This window comes from Sapajus apella, unplaced genomic scaffold (assembly GCF_009761245.1).
Source record: "Sapajus apella isolate SASKATOON/1434 unplaced genomic scaffold, GSC_monkey_1.0 scaffold16, whole genome shotgun sequence".
Classification (NCBI taxonomy): domain Eukaryota; kingdom Metazoa; phylum Chordata; class Mammalia; order Primates; family Cebidae; genus Sapajus; species Sapajus apella.
In genome coordinates, this window is record NW_022436956.1 from 8,317,787 (window position 1) to 8,335,416 (window position 17,630).

Genomic DNA, 17,630 nt, shown 5'->3' on the forward strand with positions numbered 1-17,630 from the left:
GGTAATGGAAAAGATTTTTGGGTGTGTACCCAAAGTTTCATATATACATGAACTTATGTAACTTTGTTATATATATAACTTATATCTAATATGCTAATATATATAACTGCATTACATAAAGATGGGAAGGAAAAAGGAATACTGTATGTAATAAACCAGAAGAAAAGTAAAGTTTGTCATCTAAGAAGAAAGCGTAAAGGAACTTTGAGTGAGACCTTCCACTCCCTTGGCTGCTATAAAAGTTGACTACTTTATAACACAGGTGGGGGGTGTGGGGGAGGGGGCATGAAAAAGAGGAATGGAGAAAAAGAATAAATGCAGTATAATTTCTAAGACTTTGAATATCACAAATGAGTCATGTAACTGGAATTTCACTTTGTCTTTCAATAATTTCCACTAAACTAGCCTATTCATATACACAAAAAGAGCACATGGCATATTCCAAAATGACACAAGACCTGTTCCAAACCTGAAGAGGGAAGCTGAAGCTTGCCTTTGGTGCCATCCACAGAGCTTGGTGGAAGGTCCTAGCCTACGCACCCAGCCAGGAATGACACAAGGCATGGAGCACTGCCATCTCCTTTCATAATATTTCTTATATCTTTTCTTCCCTGTAAATTACACACTCTCCAGGTCTTTGCTGAGATAGATAATGCAGCTCCCATGTGAATTGAATACCCAGTGTCCTGCGTGCATGAGTGTGTCAAGGCTAAGCAGGTCTATTGTTCTTAAACAGTGCTGCTAGAGAATTGTATCCTTGTGCAGAATGATGCTGAAGAGATAAAAATATCTTTCATTTCTTTAGTGCCATGCCTCTTAAAGTGTGTTCCACATTTTGCAAACTATATATAGGCTCAATTCATTACCCATCCTCATAAAATACAGCCAGAGCAGTGGCAGGCACATGCCAGATGTTTGACAATGGTTTAATAACAGAGGGAAGAATAAGTTCAATTGGATTCAGAAAACAGGAAATAGGATGTGGGGCATTAGGTAAAACTTTACCACTCATTCAACAGTATGTAGTGAGAACCAACTGCCAACCTGGGTAAGAGCTGTGGACACGGCTGTGAATGAGAGAGGCACTGTGCCTACCTGCATGGGGCTGCCAAGGTCTCAGAAAAACTACATGATTAGACACATTTTACAGTAAAGTGTGATTCACATTAACACAGAAGAAGCACAAGGCATCTTTGTCCTCATTCCCTTTAAAGGAAGTCTTTTCCAGTTATCCACTCTGGCATCATCATTCCCTTACTTTTATAAAATGTTTGCATTTTGCATCCAACATGGTTATAGAATGTATGTTGAAGGAAGTCTGTCCTGGAGCCCAGAATCCAGGCTGGACATGGGGCATGGTCCTGGGGAAAACAAGGAGACAAGGGAAAGGCATGAGTTCAGTAAGTTGGGGAAAGACTGAGGGCACTCAGACTGAGCAGAATGAACACGAAGCAGTGCGAGGAAAAATCAGAACCAATGACAGCAGAGAGGCTCACACAGATCTCAGTGTTGTTGCTTGCTCTCTTATTTTCTTGAGGATGGTGACCCACCACTCGAAGTAATCTGTCCTAACACTGATGGCATTAAAGAGCACTTCCAAATGTCTCCATGATGAAAGGTGTGGCCTCTGGAACACAATGGGATTTGGGCATTCTGAGGTATTCTGGAGATCCACTGGCTCACACCAGTAATTTAATAGATGAAGAAAGGTGTGCCCAGCTTCATTAAGGGGATACAGTGGTTAGCAGTGGCCAGGCCAGCGCCGCATCAAAAGGCTCACCAGACTCCCTCTATGAGGCCTGATCCTCGATGAATCAGGGCGACAGACACCTGCCCTTTGGGAGATTCTTCTAAAGGCTGAATATCTGGTTCTCTGAGCCCTTTCCCTCTGCAATGGAAAGACCAACTGCAGGGAACAGGGGTTAAGGTCTTGTAATCCACCTATATGGAAGTAAGCAAGAAATCTGGTTCAGATAAATGAAAAAGAAATAGGCTAGAAGACTGTGACTGCCCAGGTCATAAGGCTGCCACCCAGCGAGGACCTCTGAAGACCATTTGGTCTCTGAAAGTGTACATAGCTTGGAGTCCTTATTAACTTACCTATGACTGGAGAGTCAGGTTACCCTGAACTCCCAGTAGGAGGCTGTTCAAAATGTGTTAAATCCCTGGACAAAAGAGGTTTCACCAGTACTGGCAGGATGTATGAAAAACAAAAAGGAATGTGGTTTCTAATGTATCTCTGCAACAAATACTGTGAAGAGGCATTAAATAGGAAATTCTCTGTACATGATGACTGCCCATCTCTTAAAAGAGCTGTTCTCTCTCCTTAGTGGTAATGATGTCTCATGAACACAGAATAGCTGTGACTGGGAGTCTGGCCAGCATGGGCAGTGGGGAAGATGGAGAAGGTCAGGACAGTGGGGACACTGGGCCAAAGTGGGGGCCCTGGACTGTCGCCTGAGCCTGCACCTTTCCTGCAGAGCCCAAAGCAAGCCAACCTAGAAGGATACATCTCTAATGGAAAGGAAGGGCCCAGACAGATGCCCTCCAGGGCAATTTCTCTGATTTAAATGCCAATGAGATGTTTTATGATTTTCTCCCATATACACACCTGTATATTCCTCTCGCCAACTAGAGGACAAACTTTCCAAGAACAGGAATTCTCATAGTCATTCCACATGTTTTTAAGTATCCAAAACAGGCCTTTGCACAAACTCAGGGAATAATACATGTTACAGACATTGGGCTGACAGCCACGGGAAGGTCAGGAGAAGGTGGCCGTGAGCTGAGGTCTGCTGTGTGCTTGAACCCAGCCTGCTCAGAGTGCTGAACAGCTGTACCCCTCACTCCTGCACTGGGACCCAGAACCTTGCACTTCACTCTCCTTGCCCCAGATTTCAGAAAACCCTGGGCACAGCTTGCTGCCAGGAGAGCAGGGCTTGGAAGCTGTTGGGGGGAGCCTTGCCCTCCTGTCACTTTTTGGCCAGCCAGCAGCAGAACCTGGTGCCGGCAGGCATCCTTTGCAGACTCCCGCCTCGGCGCAGGTCTGGGCCCCCTAGCCCCTGTTCTCCTGCCCGGTGGAGGTGGGGAAAGGGGCCGGGGACTCACAGGACACAGCACTTGGCACTGGAGGTTTGGGGAGGGGCTGGGGACTGATGAATTCGGCCTCCGGGCTCCACGCCTGGCGAAGAAACGCTGGAGAGGATGCCACCTGCTGGCTTGCACGGTGGGCGCGAGAGACCTGGAGCCTGGATGTGCAGAAAACCAGAATTCGGGCGGTTTTCCAAGTTGCTGGCTTTCGCCTGTCTCTTTAGGGCTGCTGCCTCCACCGACTGTCCCCAGAGAGCCGTGCCCCGCACGCCGACCCCAGACGCGAAGGCTTCCAGCAGGGGCGGCGGCCTCCCTCTTCGCCCCCCTTGCCGCGCACTCCGAGGTCTAGGGACTCTCCGCGCTTCTCCATCAGGTGGAGCCGTCGGCTCCGCGCCGCCTCCCTCCTCCTCCCTCCTCGGGAGCGAAGCGCGCAGGCCGCCTCGCAGCGCCAGGAGGCTAACCGAGCCCCGGGAGGTGGTGAGGCCGCGGGCGGCCGGGCGGAGATGGCGGGGCCGCCGTCGGGGCTGGCGCCAGAGCCCGACCGGCTGTGGGTCCTGCAGGTACTGCTCGCGTTCTCTGCCCCACGTGGTGGCTGCCGAAGATTGCCGTGGGTGTTCCGGCACTCAGGCTTGAGATGCCTCCTGGTCCTTTTAGAGGCAGGCAGCTCATCACTTAACCTAAGCTTTTTTTTTTTTTTTTTTTTTTTTTTTTTCCTGCCGGAGACCGGAGGTTGCAGGGAGGGAGTGGAGGGGAATGGAGAGGAGAACAGGTCCAGCTGGCTGGGTGGTGGGGGTGAGGGGGGTGCCTGGAGCCAGTAAGGGGGCCATGAGGCCAGTTTGGGGGACCAATGGCAGAGCGAATCAAGATCCTTCCAACCTGGATGCCCCCCTCGTTCTTTTCAAGAGTGAATGCGAGTGTGGGAGTGCACACGCCTGTACGTGTACCTGATGAGTGTGTATTGCACACTTCACTAGCCTTGTGACCCTGGTTTTGTAATAGTTCCCTTGGGGGCTGAATTAAGCAAATCTGGGCCCTGGGCCATAAGGAATTAGCACTCAAAATCAAACAGCAGCTTAAAGGGTAAATCTTTAGTTAAAACATCAAATGTTGCTACATTTGATAAAGAATCTGCAAGTTAATCTTTATCTGATTCACTGCCATAATGACACGCAGACATCTGAAATTTCTCCCCAACAACCCCATAGGCTTAATGGAAAGCTACTACAAAGGTGACAGCGCTATACCTAGCGCTATTTTCAGTCTTAATGTGTTGTTTGACATATATTATTTAAAATTATTCTTCATCTCCTGTGTGTTTTTGATTTGCCTCTTCCATTTGTTGCATGATCTGTTATACCAGGTTAATGGACCCAGGCTGAGCTGACACTGCTTTGGTACCTTGTTTGTTAATTTAGCTAATGGGTTGCCTCTTTTGCCTCCACCTACTTTCTGCAGCTCAGCATTTCTTTTTCTCTCCCCAAAGCTTGTTTACAAATTTCCCTTTGATGCGTTTAACAGCCTCTAAGGGACGCAGTTAAATAAACTATTAAGTGAAGAATAGAAAAGTCAACAAAGCAGACACCTACTCATTTGTAGATCTTTGATGTCAACTACCAGGTGTCAGCTCCTACTAGCACACTTCTATAAGCCCCTGCTTCTTTCTTTCTTGTTCACAAATATCAAGGGATAATTTTTTAAAGTTAACATTCACATGATGACTTGGAATTGAAATGTGCCTTGTAGTCGGCAAAGTCCTCGAAAGGTGTGCTACTGAAGGAGGAAAGGCCAACAGTTTCCCAAAAGACCTCCCCAAGGTCCAGGGACTGAAGACAGTAATGACTGATTTTAGAATTGAATGCTGAATGGCACATGTCGGGGGAGCATCTTTCATTTTCCTCTCCTCTCTCTTTACCTACCCTTCTCACACTGCATAACGCTGAATATTTTTCTGTGTTGCTTTGCTATGTCCTTAGAGTTTGTATCTTGTGTGTATACTCTGCTTGTACACTAGATTATAAGCTTCTGAAGGCATGGTCTGTACCTATGATTTTTCTTCCCTCCATGGCCTGCTTATACCAAGCATGCCTAAATGTCTATTAAGTAAATAGACCCAGATAAATTCATGTTGATATCCCGGAGGAAATTGAGTTTGATTTGAGGGTGAAGAGTGAATTTCATGACAGGTAAAAGACTTGAAGGTCCTTAGGAGACAGTTGCCTATGACCTTGGCCTCTCCTTCGCAATTGGATTCACAGCACCTCTTGGAGAAAAGACAGGCTCAGAGTGATGAAGCGCTCATTAGAAGAGAGGCTCTTAATGCAAAGACGGGCTGCTCCCCTGTCCTCCTTAGGAAATGCACAAACCAGGATAATAATAATAAATGGGTGTGTGTCACAAACCTACTTGCCTTCCCTGTAGTTCCTGCATTTTGTCTTCCAGGAGCAGTGCAAAGCAAACCAAGATCCAAATGTTCAGGTCTTATTACCTAACCCCCCCCACCCACCCACCCACAGGAAACTCTCAAAAATGCAAAGCATCTCTGCTCCAACTCCGAGCCTCCCGCTGCACACATTGGCCAAGTCCTTCCTAGGGAAAGATGCACACACACACACCCCTTCCTAGTTCCCTTTCAGCCCAGTTTCCAGTTCCTGTGCAAAGGGAAGGCATGCATGTTTTCCTGCACATGCATGCACACAGTCATCCTTAACTTCACTGTTAAACAGGACATCGTGTGGACAAAAAGTCACAGCTCCGCTCCAAGCTCAAGATGGTTTTTGGTCAATAATGGTGACAAAAGCTGGATTTTTCCCCATTTAGGGAAAAGAAAGAACACAGCCTTTCCCCTCACTTTCCGTTTTACATAGATCTCCTTTTTCCAAGTGTTTCCTCTTTAATTATGACCTGTCTCCCCTCCCTCTCCCCTCGCCTCAGCTTCAGTGAAAGGAGTCCTTCTGTCACTCGTCACTAGCTCGCTCGCTCACTGTGGGAGGAGCCCGCCTGAGGAAGCCGTGTGCCTGGGATGCCAAGAGCCAGAGAATGGATCTGCTCCGCGTGGGGACATTGCTGACAATCCCTGCTTCCCGGGGCGGCTAAAAACAGGCAGTTTGTGTCAGCTGGCTGCAGATACCCAGAGGCACAAAGAGAGCGAAGCCACCCGGAGAGACCCACGGATGGACAGATGGTAGGCGCGAACCCGAGAGGACCGGCGGAGGCTGAGCACCGCGAGCCGCCAAGGAAGAGAAACTAACTGCACACCCAAGTTACCCCGCCGGCTTTCCTTCGCTGCGCTAAGGAATGAAACCTTCCCAGCTCGATCTGCTCTTCCTCTGCTTCTTCCTTTTCAGTCAAGGTAGGACCCCTGCGCTGCTGGAGTTGCAAAAAAAGTCGGCTGGGTTGTCAGGGCGAGGGAGGCTGTGGGCAGGAATGTGGGCAGGCTTCGGGAACTCGGACTGATGGATGCGCCTCTCGGTGCCTGGCTGAGATGCCCTGGCATTGCCTCTTTGCCTTTGCAAATGCAACAGAATGGTACTGTTTATTTTCCTTTGGAAAGAAGGGGTATGGGAGGGGAGGGGAATGACTTTCTCCTCTCACTTGTCAATATCCAGCTCAAACTCTCCAATGCAAATGAGTCCTTTATGCTTCTGGTATGTTAATTAGGAAGTATCTCTGTGTTTATGCCACTCTGAACTTGTGGGCACCTCCTCTCCTTCAGACCCAGGCCGGGGAAGGAGATGGCAGGGAGGGAGAGCTTGGTTTAGGTGGGTATTTCAGCTTGAATAGGGTCTGACTTGCACAAGTGTATTCAAAAGCGAATAATGTGTGTGGTTTGCACAGTTGAAAAAGGAGTTGCAATTACAGAATGTATTGTGGGGGGTAATTTGCAGTGGTTGGGAAAAGCTTGTAAAGAGTTTCATTGAATGTCGTCCAGTTCCCTAAATTAGGTTGAATTCTGAATCCTACACAGCTCTGAATTTCAGGGTATAAAATGAAATTTCGCCCCGGGTGCTGATTGTTTGCTTTCTGCAGCCTAGCAGGGGCAGAGAAGCGGGTGGACTCTCCAGAAATAACTTTGCCACCTCTAGGCTCCCTGCCACTGGGAGCCCTGGGGCTGGTAGTGGTGGAAGAAGGAGAGAGAAATTCGGGAGAGGGATTGTGAGTGCCTATTTAGCCAAAGGCATCAAAAGTCACCTGTGGAATTGAGTTTGAAGGGGCAAGTACATGGGTTCCTTCCCACTGTTTTGGAATGCCAATGCACCTCTGCCATCTGAGGCTGCATTTGTGCCAGCCAACGCAGCTCTTAGAGGCACAAGACTCAGAAAAAATCCACAACAGAGCACATCCATCTGTTGATTAAATGAAGGGTAAAAGTTTTCGAGAAAGCAAAGCACCGCCATGGGTGGCTGGCTTTGCAAGCAAACAGCATGTCTCCTGTTCTTCCCCTGTCGGGGAGAAGCCAGATGTAAGCAAAAACCTGGCTTCCTTCTTCTGCTCTTCCACTGATACTTGTGGTCACTGCAGATTTTCTCCTTATCTGTGCAGTTCAAACTTTGCTTCTGGCCTTCCTGATGAAAGCAAAGAGGCCCCTTCTTCATATTGGTATGTGCATACTCATGTCTGTGTATAATGATATGTACACACACATGCATACACACACTCATGTATTCATATGGTTTGTGCTTCTCACCAGGGCTCCCTACAGCAGCAGGAAGATAAATTGCCTTCCCCAGAGTTTTCAGGCTGAATGAATAAGAACTATCTCAGAACACTGGTATAGAGACAGGTTCAGTTATATTACCATTCTGTAAGATTACCCTCTTTCTTGGATGTGTGTGTGCTTGCTTATGAGCGCACGCACACACACACACACACACACACACACACACACACACGCACACTCACTCCCTTTCTTCTTTGCCTCTTACCAGTTCACTCAGGAAGTTTTTATATAGAATCCCTGAGAGAAGGAGAGAATCTTCCAACCAACCCCCAACAAACACACAAACTCACATTTGCATGGGACCAGTGCATGTTTTAATCAGTGTTTTGTGTATTTAGAAGCTTGATCCGTGATACTTATCTAGGTTGGCATAAGAAGGCTCTAGGTGTCTAAGTACTTCCCTGGCTGTCTGAATCATTACAGAGTACATCTTCTGTTGTGCTTATTTCTTTCGTGGTCTGGAGCCGTTTCTTCACTGCTTCATGTCAGTCTTTAAATATTTACCCACGGAAGTTAAATGCTCTTGTTTTATCTACCCTGAGTCCTGAGAGCGCTAGGAAGAAACCATAGCATCATGCACTTCTAACGCCTTGTGCTCCTGGAGTGTTCTGAGTTTGGCCATCACTGTCCACCCTACCAAATGGTAGATACCTGGTCCAGAGGCTGGAAAACAGGTCTAAAAAAAGATTAGGAGACCCAAGTGGGACATGGCTGGTCAGATACCCTGCATCCCTGGACATTGTGTGTTTCTTGAATAGACAGCTTCTGACTACAGGAATTAAGAGATCGAACCATCAAGAGGGAAGGTGTTTTATGGACTTCACTGCAATGTGATATGGTTATCTTTTGCATTGATCTGTGGACATTTGTTTATGTGGATGTTGTTCTGAGCATTATGAATTCCCCAGAGGATTCTATTCTACCATCTTCACATATATGCTTAGCTCATGTTCTGTGCCCCACTTCTACCCAGTGTCATGCATACATCAATGTATTGGATAGAATGCAGCCACTTCTCACAGGTCATGGGTGGTCTAGCCCACATGGCTCTAAGTGGCTTCCACTGTGATCCCCTGACTGAGGTCTGAGGTTACACCCCCACCTGGCACCCTCACAGAGCCACCTGCTTGACCTCTGCCTCCTGCATGCTGGGATGCTTCTTCCAGGAAATGCGAAGAGACTCAGGAGATGGCCTTTCCCTCAGAGAAAACAAATGTCCAGGGTTCTTTTTAGGGCCTTACCTGGCACTCCAACGGCATGGCCATCTGCTGTACAACACCTCTCACAGTAGGAATCTGTGTGGCTCTCTTCAGAGTTTCTGGGAACACGATTCCCAAGCTCCGTGTACCCTGTATATTCATCCTTGTGCAGAAAGGGTGCTCCAAGCAGAGCTCTCAAGATACAGGTAAACTCTTAAAGTCCACTCCAGCCATCCTTTTCTTCCTAATTTGTCAAATATTTATTTACCTATGCTTTTTTTCATAACCCTTTAGAGAGAGAGAGAGAGCGAGCAGAAATCAATGTATAATTAATATCAGTAATATTCTAGGTCCTTATTCTTTGAAAGTTTGGGCTTTTCATGTAGATTGAAATTAAGTATTTCTTTATCTTTCTTAAGGTGGCAGTAGTAAGGCTAAATAACATTCCCCCCGATTCCACTCCTGCCAGCGTCCCTGGGCCTGGCTCCCAACAAGGGGATGGAGAGCCGCCAGTGTGTACTGCTTGTGAGCTTGTCCCTTGCTGGGGATGCCTCTTCCCTCAGCTGTCAGGATGGTCGTGCATTGTTCAGAGAGGGATAATGTCACAGCACAATTTGCCTCCTGCTGAGAAAAGGCATGTTCTGCCCCTGGGGGAAAAATAATCAATTCTCTTGTCATCCATAAACTTAGAACTTGCTATATATTTTCCCTTTTATCATTTCAGTTCACCCACAACTATTTCCTTCTGTACCCTCTTTAATTTTCAAGCCCCATCCCATTCAGGCTGCACATGCACATCTTAGGTAGCTTGGAGGGAATAAGGTCCTAGAGGACTGATGACTTCCTGTCTCCGGGGGGATCTCTGATCTCCACTTCTGAGACAGGGGAGATGCAGTGGTAAGAACTTGGCGCCTTCTACTGCAGACACTTGTTCTTAAGAAAGGTGTCCTCTTCCCCATTCCAAGATCATCCTGTCCTGCCTTGGGATTTTGCAGTTCTGAAGGTTCTAATTCTGCTGAACCCAGATCTCTTGGCTTCCCATGCACACTGTCCTGCACTGGGGTAAAGTGAAAACTTGCATTTACCTATTAATGGCATCTCTGAGCTAAGGATGCATTTGAAGCACCATCTCCCTACTGCGAAGAATCTAAGCATCCCAGTGGCTCTCCTGCCTGGCTGTAAACACCAAAAGGGACTGTCAGTGGCTGTCAGAGGGCAAAGGGTCATGGTGATATGAATCTCCTAGGGAATAGAAGAGTGTCTAGTAGGCAGAAGGGTAAAACAGAGTGAGTGGAGGGAGCCGGCCAGGGTGAAGAGAGCCATGGGGATGACAAGAAGCATGAAAGGGGAGGAGCCACTGCAAGTGGCTTGAACTAGCAAGGAGTTCCCTTGGGAGGGGCAGGGTTGGGGAGGCATCAGAAGACAGCCTGAATACATCAGAGGTGGCCTAAAGAATGGAGGGATCATAAGGGGCAGAGGCAGAGAAGGAATCAGGAAACGAAGTAGGGAGTAAACAGCAACTTTGGAAACACTTATCCTTACCCAGAAATGTCATAAAACAAAAGATGAGGGAAGTAATGTGTGTTTCTCCCTCCTACCAGCACCCCAAGTGGGATGGGATGACGTCTTGTCTAGAGGAAGAAGAATCAGTTCTTTTGTCCTGGAAGGTCAATGCACCAGCAGCCAAGGGTGTGGGACCACTTCTTTAACAAACATTCGGGTGGGAGAACTGGGACATGACTGTTGGGTATGGGGGTGGTTGCGTGTCTGTGTCTCAGTAAGGAGTCCAGCCAGACCTATTGACAATGGAAAAGAAACTCCCTAGGGGAGCACTGGAAGGGGTGGGGTCAAGGCCTTCACATGGCTCTAAAAAGATATCATGCCCCTCCTCCTTGGGTGTACAGAGGAGGATTTGGCTTGGAACAGGCAGCAGCAAGCTAGGCATGGTACCAAGGAGCAGCCCTGCCTGATGTGTGCCTGTGTTGGTGGAAGCCAGGGCCAGCAGGAGATGGGGTGGAGCAGGAGATTAGGCCTGAAAATGCAATTTTTCTGTTTTGTTCCTCCCAGTGGGGGTGACTTAGGCAGCATTATATTGCAGACCCAAAAAAGCACATGAATAATCCAGGGTGAATTGAAGAGATTTCAATAGCAAAATAATAACAATACTAATGATACCTTTGATTTGTGGAGTACTTTTCTTCCAAGGAGATAAAAAGATAAACTGTTTTGGAAACATGGCCGAGGAAAAGAAAATTGCCCATAATGGAGAAGTGAGGGGGAGGGCCCAAAGCACTGGTTTTAGGGTCTTGCTATCGATGCAGGGGGTGAGGGGGCTAGAAGGGCATAGGCACTATTTTGCAGCTACACTCCTTATCCTTGTAAGATGCTGAGATGACCTTTAGTTGAAAAAACAGTGCAAGCAGTTTTTTTATTGGGGTTATCAAGAAATAAAGAGGCACTGAACTTGTCCTGTGCCTGGGAAGAGGGGTGTTCATATTCATCAGCGGAGAGGGTCTGTAAGATCATGAGAATACTGGAATGCACACTTGAACTCCCCACCGCAGTGATCCTGACTTTAATGGTGGTGCTTGCAGCAGTGATTGGAGCTCCAGTCTTGCCTCAAGGCCAGCGGACACCCCAGCATCCTTGGAGCAGGGTTGGTGGGAGCTGCTGCTCTGGGGACTAACTGTTCCCTTGGATTTCATATCTCATCACAGCTATTCAAAAGGGAGTCAGCAGCAAAGCCAGCCAGTATATTGTGCCCAGGTTGTAATTGCTTCATCCTGTATTCCAAGTAGAGCGGGATTTTATTTCCAGTTAGAGGAATGATGTGAGAATCAACTGCATCAAGACACAGCACTGTTCTGTACATCATTGCATGCCATTTTCTTTTCCCAAGAGAAAGCCAGAATTTACCCAGTTAGAAATGCATGTCAAATAAGAATATAGACACCTTATAGATCATCAGAATACATCTCTCACAGCCAGGAAGGGATGCTATGTCCTCCCATCTGCCAAAGCTTTATCATGAAGCACGGAAGGGCTTCAGTCCTCTCAGAAACCACACTGTGCCACAGAACAAAGTGTCACAAGAAGGTGGAGGACCTTCTCCACCTTGAACTCCCCCATCCCCCGCACTGCACATTAACTTTCATTCACTCGTAGCCTCTAGCCCACTGAAGGAACTAGGACCATTATGCCTTTTAATTCTTTTTCTCCTTTCCCAGTGGTAAAAATGAGTATTCTGGCTGTATACTTCTAGAAGTTGGTAAATGTCAATATTGGATAAGTGTTTCCTTTATATCACTGCAATTTAGCATAAGCTGCTTGGAAACAAATGTCTTCCGTAAGCATACAATGTTTCAGTGAGTACACAGTCAACACCACTGTGAACATTAAATAAATGTCAGCTATTCCTTGGCATACTTGGTAACAAGTTAAGGCCATGGAAATAGTGGCCAGCATGGGTGAATCTGCTCTGTCCAGAGCTGTTCCGTTGGGGCGCGAAGGGTGGAAAGTGGAAGTCATCCTTCTCCTCCTTGGAAATAACCACAAAGGGAGCCGTCAAACGTAGACCCCTGCCTGCATCCCCTGCACAGGTTTATCCTGGCATCTGGAAGCCTTCCCATGCCCTACTGACTCCCTACTAATCACACACACATACATACACACACACACACACACACATTGCTTAATGTTAAATCAGTGTGATGTCTCCAGAACTTACAACAAATCAACCACTTTCCTCAAGTGGAAGGGATGCTCTCACTCTACTTTTCAGTTGCCTTCATAGGAAAAGCAAAGTAGATTTATCCTAGGCCGGGTTTTTTTGTTTGTTTGTTTGTTTTGTTTTTGGTTTTGTTTTTGTTTTTTTTTGATAATTGAAACTAAAACTGCAATGGATGGTCTATGTATGTCAGTATCAGGAAGGATGTGTGCATATCATGCTGAATTATCTAGATGGTCTGCTCACTTGGCCTGTATTCGCTGGATGATTGTTACAAGTTCAAATTCTTTTAAACTTATGCCTGGACAACTGGAATGTGAAATCTGACGCCAAGAGTTGCAGTAATAACAAACAAACATTACTGTCACTATTCCACATTTTTCTGCAGGGGCTCCACATAGTCTGGTGTATCAGTGGGTGAAATTTACTGCTCCTTCCTTTGTGATCAAATACCATTTTATGACACTGGGCTCAGCCCTTGGCCACTCAGCCAGCACACACGGTGGGCCTCCTATGGGGTAGGCACTATGCTAGGCTTTTGATGCAAAGATAATGAAGATCATATTTCTGCCCCAGAGCTCTTAGTCTGGTTGGGGAGCAGACACTTCAATTAAGGTTACAATATGATGGGCTCAGAGTTAAGAACAGGTGGATCAGCAAAGCATCAGAAAAGGTTGCACAGAGGAGGTGACATCGTGCTTGACATTATAGGATGCTCAAGAGTTCTCTAAACGAAGCATGAAAAGAGATTTCCAGTCTCTTACATACCTTACAGTGTATGCAAATGCATGAAGGCAGAATAGAATGTGATGTGTTCGGAAACCATGGGCAGTGTGAGAGGCTAGAGTGCTGTTGTGTTAGGGAGGTGGGAGAGGAAGCTTGGGAAGGGAAGGGTCAACTTGTGCATGGCCATGAGAACCATTACACGTATTCTGAGGATGGATTGAGAGAATTACGTAAACACTTGAGAAACATTGCTAGTAGCCTCTGGGTCTGTGGTCCCCTCTGTATCATGGGTTTAGGGATCAACATGCTATTTTTACTTCTGGGTATTTCTTGTGTTTCACATGGGGCTAAAAAACGTGGAATTGAATGGAAATATACTTTACCATCTTTATAGCTGGTGGGTGAAGTGAGCAAGAAAGCAAGTATGGGGGGACTGACCTTAGTGGTTGGTCTACATTCCAGAGAAGAGACAGAGAAGGATAGTAGGCAGATGAATGCCAGAGTGATGCGTTAGCTAAAGAATGTGGAAGAGAAGAAAAAAGATCATGGAAACACACAGAGGCAGGACTGCTGGTTGCACACTGGACTTGAGCAGACGGAGTGCATTGAGGAATGGGATTTGCTGGTTTGTGGGTCCCCTGGAAGGCTAGTCAGAGACAGAGGCAGCCTAACTGAAGATGAGTGCTCACCAGGAGGGGAAACAGCACTGGAAGAGGTGAGCACAGAAACCTAGGGGCATTGTGCTGATGATGTCTTTCTTGTTCTCAAGAGGAAGCTAAGTTATACCTGCTTTAGGGAAACCAAGGTTACAAGTTAAATGATTCTACTCAGAAGACGTTGGAAATGTTTTACAAGGCTCTGCCACTGAGTACCCTTTCATTTAAGAGTCGAGAATGTCATCAAATCTACCTGTGTGTTCCACACTTTGGCCTGTTCTCTTCAGGAACTGGTGGAGGCTAGCAGGACGAGCTCAATGGTAAAGCAAAGCCCCAATTGTTCTGCAAGAAACAGACAGTGTTATTTCCATGACGGCGGATATGTAAGTCTTGTGTCTAAGGCTGGCCCATTGAACAGTCTCACATTGCTGAGAGTGTTCTGATTCACAGTGGAATTGAGGCCACCAGGAATGTGGGAGTCAATTCCTAAGAAATGGGTTAGAGAGTAGACTAGATGACGTTCAAAATCTCTCCAGCTCTAAGATTCTCTGAATATTATCTCTTAGCAACAATCTATTTATTTTAGATGACACATTTCTAGGGGGTAGGTGATGCGTTCTATTTGCTCCTTGCCAGCAAGTTTTTTTGTAGGTGCCTGGCAAATTCTTTTGGTTGTTGATGGTGTGGGTAGTTGTGACAATAATTATGTTCTTATGATGATGATGGTGAGGATAACTAGCATTTGTATAAAGCTTCACAAGTTGCAGAGTGGCTTTCACAAGCACTACCTCATTTCATAAGCAGAAGTAATGAGAAGTGGATATTATTGCTGTCATATCCCGGGGGAGGTTACTTTGCTTGACTAAAGTCATTTTCAGTCTGGTTCACTTCTTCATGTGCCTTGATGCTCCTCCAGGTGCTGGTAGATCCAGCTGTTCCACATCAACACTAAAATGTGCAGGAGACTATCCTAATCTGTAGTATCATAAGACAAGTCATAGTCTCATAATTGGTGGCAATCCCCAGTGTCTAGGCATAGAAAAGGATTTTAGGGAGTTTCCTAGGAAAATCATGGAACTGAATCCCAGATCTGACGTTTGAATAAGGATGCAGCATTGTAGCACGATTTTTTTTTTCCAGACTCTTTCTGAGGCAGTTTCTTTATCTTTCTAGCATTCAGATTTACCTTGGGGTACAAAGTTTCTGGAGGAAATAATAGGCCAGCCTGTTGGGCTGAGGAGTAATCAAGGACATAACGCTTGGGTAGCTCCTTCTGTGGCTGTTCTGACAAAAATAAAATAAAATAAAAAGAAAGGAAGCAAAGGCAGGGACTTTGCTCTCTTAATTGATTGATTAAAATCCATGTCTTTTATCACCCTTGGTGTCTAGCACACTACTGGGCACAGAGAAGGCTGTGAATAAGTGTGGAAATATTGGAATGAAACTAAGGGTAATGAGAGGAGAAGCCAGCAGTGCTTGTAACATCAGCACATGCAGAGATGCTGAGAGCCCCCCCATTCCCCCCGCAGGAGGCAGAAGATGAACCCGACTATGTGAAGTGTGGGCGTGCCCAGTAGGAAGTTGTTCCTTTTTGAAGGGCCTTCGAATGCCCATTGGGTCACCAGAGACACTGCCAAGAGAAACGTCCTCTGACAAGCCACCCACTGCTCAGCTTCAACAAGAAACCATCGCGTCCTTCTGTTCTTTAATGCATGTCAGTGCCCATTTCTGTCAGTCACCTGCAAATGTCACAGGTGACTCGGCTCTGGTGCAGTGTGACAGTCCACCTGTCACCCTTGGCAATGCTGGGAGCAATGACAGCTTCAGAGTAACACTGGGGCCCTGTTGGTTCATCGCACAGGAAGCTTAGCATGTCCATCAGGGTGTGGCAGGAGGAGTGACTCGCTCCCTTCCCTGCATCACTGACCTTGTGGCAAAGAAAGCAAAACCACCATTAATCCCCCAGTGGCTGCGTTCCCTGTATCCTAGGACCTGCACTTTCCTTCGCCTTGCTGGAGAACGCTGCGGTCCACCCCACATTCACAGAGAGTTCCGTTTCTTCAGCGAGGTGGGCTCGGAAGCCTTTTTCTTACATAGGAAGCTGCACCTGAGTGAGGGGCGATGGCGGGGGCACAGAGGAGCTGTTCTTTCGGAGCTGGTGCCAGGAGCTGGGGAAGTGTTTTGCGCCCTGACGCCAAGCGAAGGCTGCAGTGCTTCAGCCAGCCTGATGGTGGCAGCAGCAGCGCTTGCAAAGCCCTGAGCCCGCCCAGAGCGAGCCGAGCTAGGAGGCCCCTTAGGACTGCGAAGGGGAAGCCTAGTGGCCGCGGGGGGCTGGGAAGGGAGGGGAGGGGTGGGTGGCCTCTCCTCCTGGCCTCTGGGTGGTGAGGGCAGCGTTTCAGATGGCTGCAGCTCTCGCAGGAGGCGGGTTCCTCTCTCCTGATTCTACAGGATGTGAGGGTGGAGTTTTGTGGGGGGATCCCGATGAAGGGTGGCAGCCCCTAAGGGAGTACAATTGAAAATGCTCAGAGGAGCTTGAGAGAGCTGCAAAGAGAGGGGATGAGGAAGCTCAGCCCACCGTGTGGGTTTCCCTGCCGCAGGGATGACATGCGTCCCTGTGTGTGAAGGTGAGCCTCCCCCAGCTTGGGGGCCGCCAGCCCGGAGCCCCTACCTCTCCTAGAGCCGCCTCCTGACCTGTGCCCACTGCCCGGCTCCAGCTGTCTTCCCTTCCACAAGGAGTGACTCCACCCTTCCATGGTCAGGGAGCCAATATTTCTGCTGCCATTCCCTGTGAATGCTGAAAAAGCAAAGCAAACAGATGCTAAAATGAGGCTTCATTATTCCTGATCTCCTGGGCAGGCTGTGGAGGTGCTACTCTGTTTTCACCTCTGGACAGAATTACTAATTTCCAACCACACCGTTAGAAAAAAAAAACCACCACGAACCACGGCTGTTTGAACATCCAGGCAAGATAACAGGATCCTGGCGACAGGCCTTGGAAACAATGGCCTTCATTCTGCAGGAGGGACCCCGGGGGAACCCTGGAATCCCTCCAAGGGGATGGTGGCCCACCCTTTTTGCCGCTTGATAATTATGATGAGATGTGAGTGAAATCCCAAAGTTGGTCCATAGGCAGCATGAACTAAGACAGCGGGAACAGAATGAAGGAAAGGTGCGGCCACCATTGGAACCATCCACTCCCTTGCCTTGTCTGCGCAGCATGAGTGGTTGGTAAAGCTTTGGCCTGTCATTCGGTTTTGTTTGCTGGAGGGATTTTCTACGCTGTGTGCTCAGACCTGAGCAGCTTCCCTCACCTGACTCACCATCAGAGTCCCTTGGTCTTTTGCAGCTCTCTCTGCAGCAGGGTGAGCTGCCACTGCTCCCTTTGTCCCCACAGTGTCTGTCTTTCCGGGCAGTGGAGTCGGGCTGAAGGCAGGATTACTGTCTTCATTTTACTGATAGTTCTACTAGCAAGTGGCAGGTGACGTCTGGAGCATCTCTTGTAGAAAAGAAAACTT

At 47.6% G+C, this 17,630-nt stretch overlaps 1 protein-coding gene and 1 pseudogene across 6 annotated transcripts in view; one reads left to right on the forward strand and one right to left on the reverse strand.

The window, feature by feature from the left end:
• Positions 1-2,764: 2,764 nt before the first annotated feature.
• LOC116555938 lies at positions 2,765-3,460 on the reverse strand (annotated as a pseudogene).
• The window catches only part of KIRREL3 (kirre like nephrin family adhesion molecule 3), a 564,453-nt gene continuing 550,061 nt past the window's right edge, over positions 3,239-17,630 (forward strand). For 2 of the 6 annotated variants that reach the window (XM_032284836.1, XM_032284839.1), the window contains exons 1-2: positions 3,239-3,650; positions 6,022-6,439. In XM_032284836.1, the coding sequence (XP_032140727.1) occupies positions 6,385-6,439 (55 nt within the window). In that variant the 5' untranslated portion in view covers positions 3,239-3,650; positions 6,022-6,384. Of the gene's footprint in view, positions 3,651-5,670; positions 6,440-17,630 lie in introns of those variants that run through there. The other 4 variants (XM_032284838.1, XM_032284840.1, XM_032284841.1 and 1 more) reach the window with 4 other exon arrangements.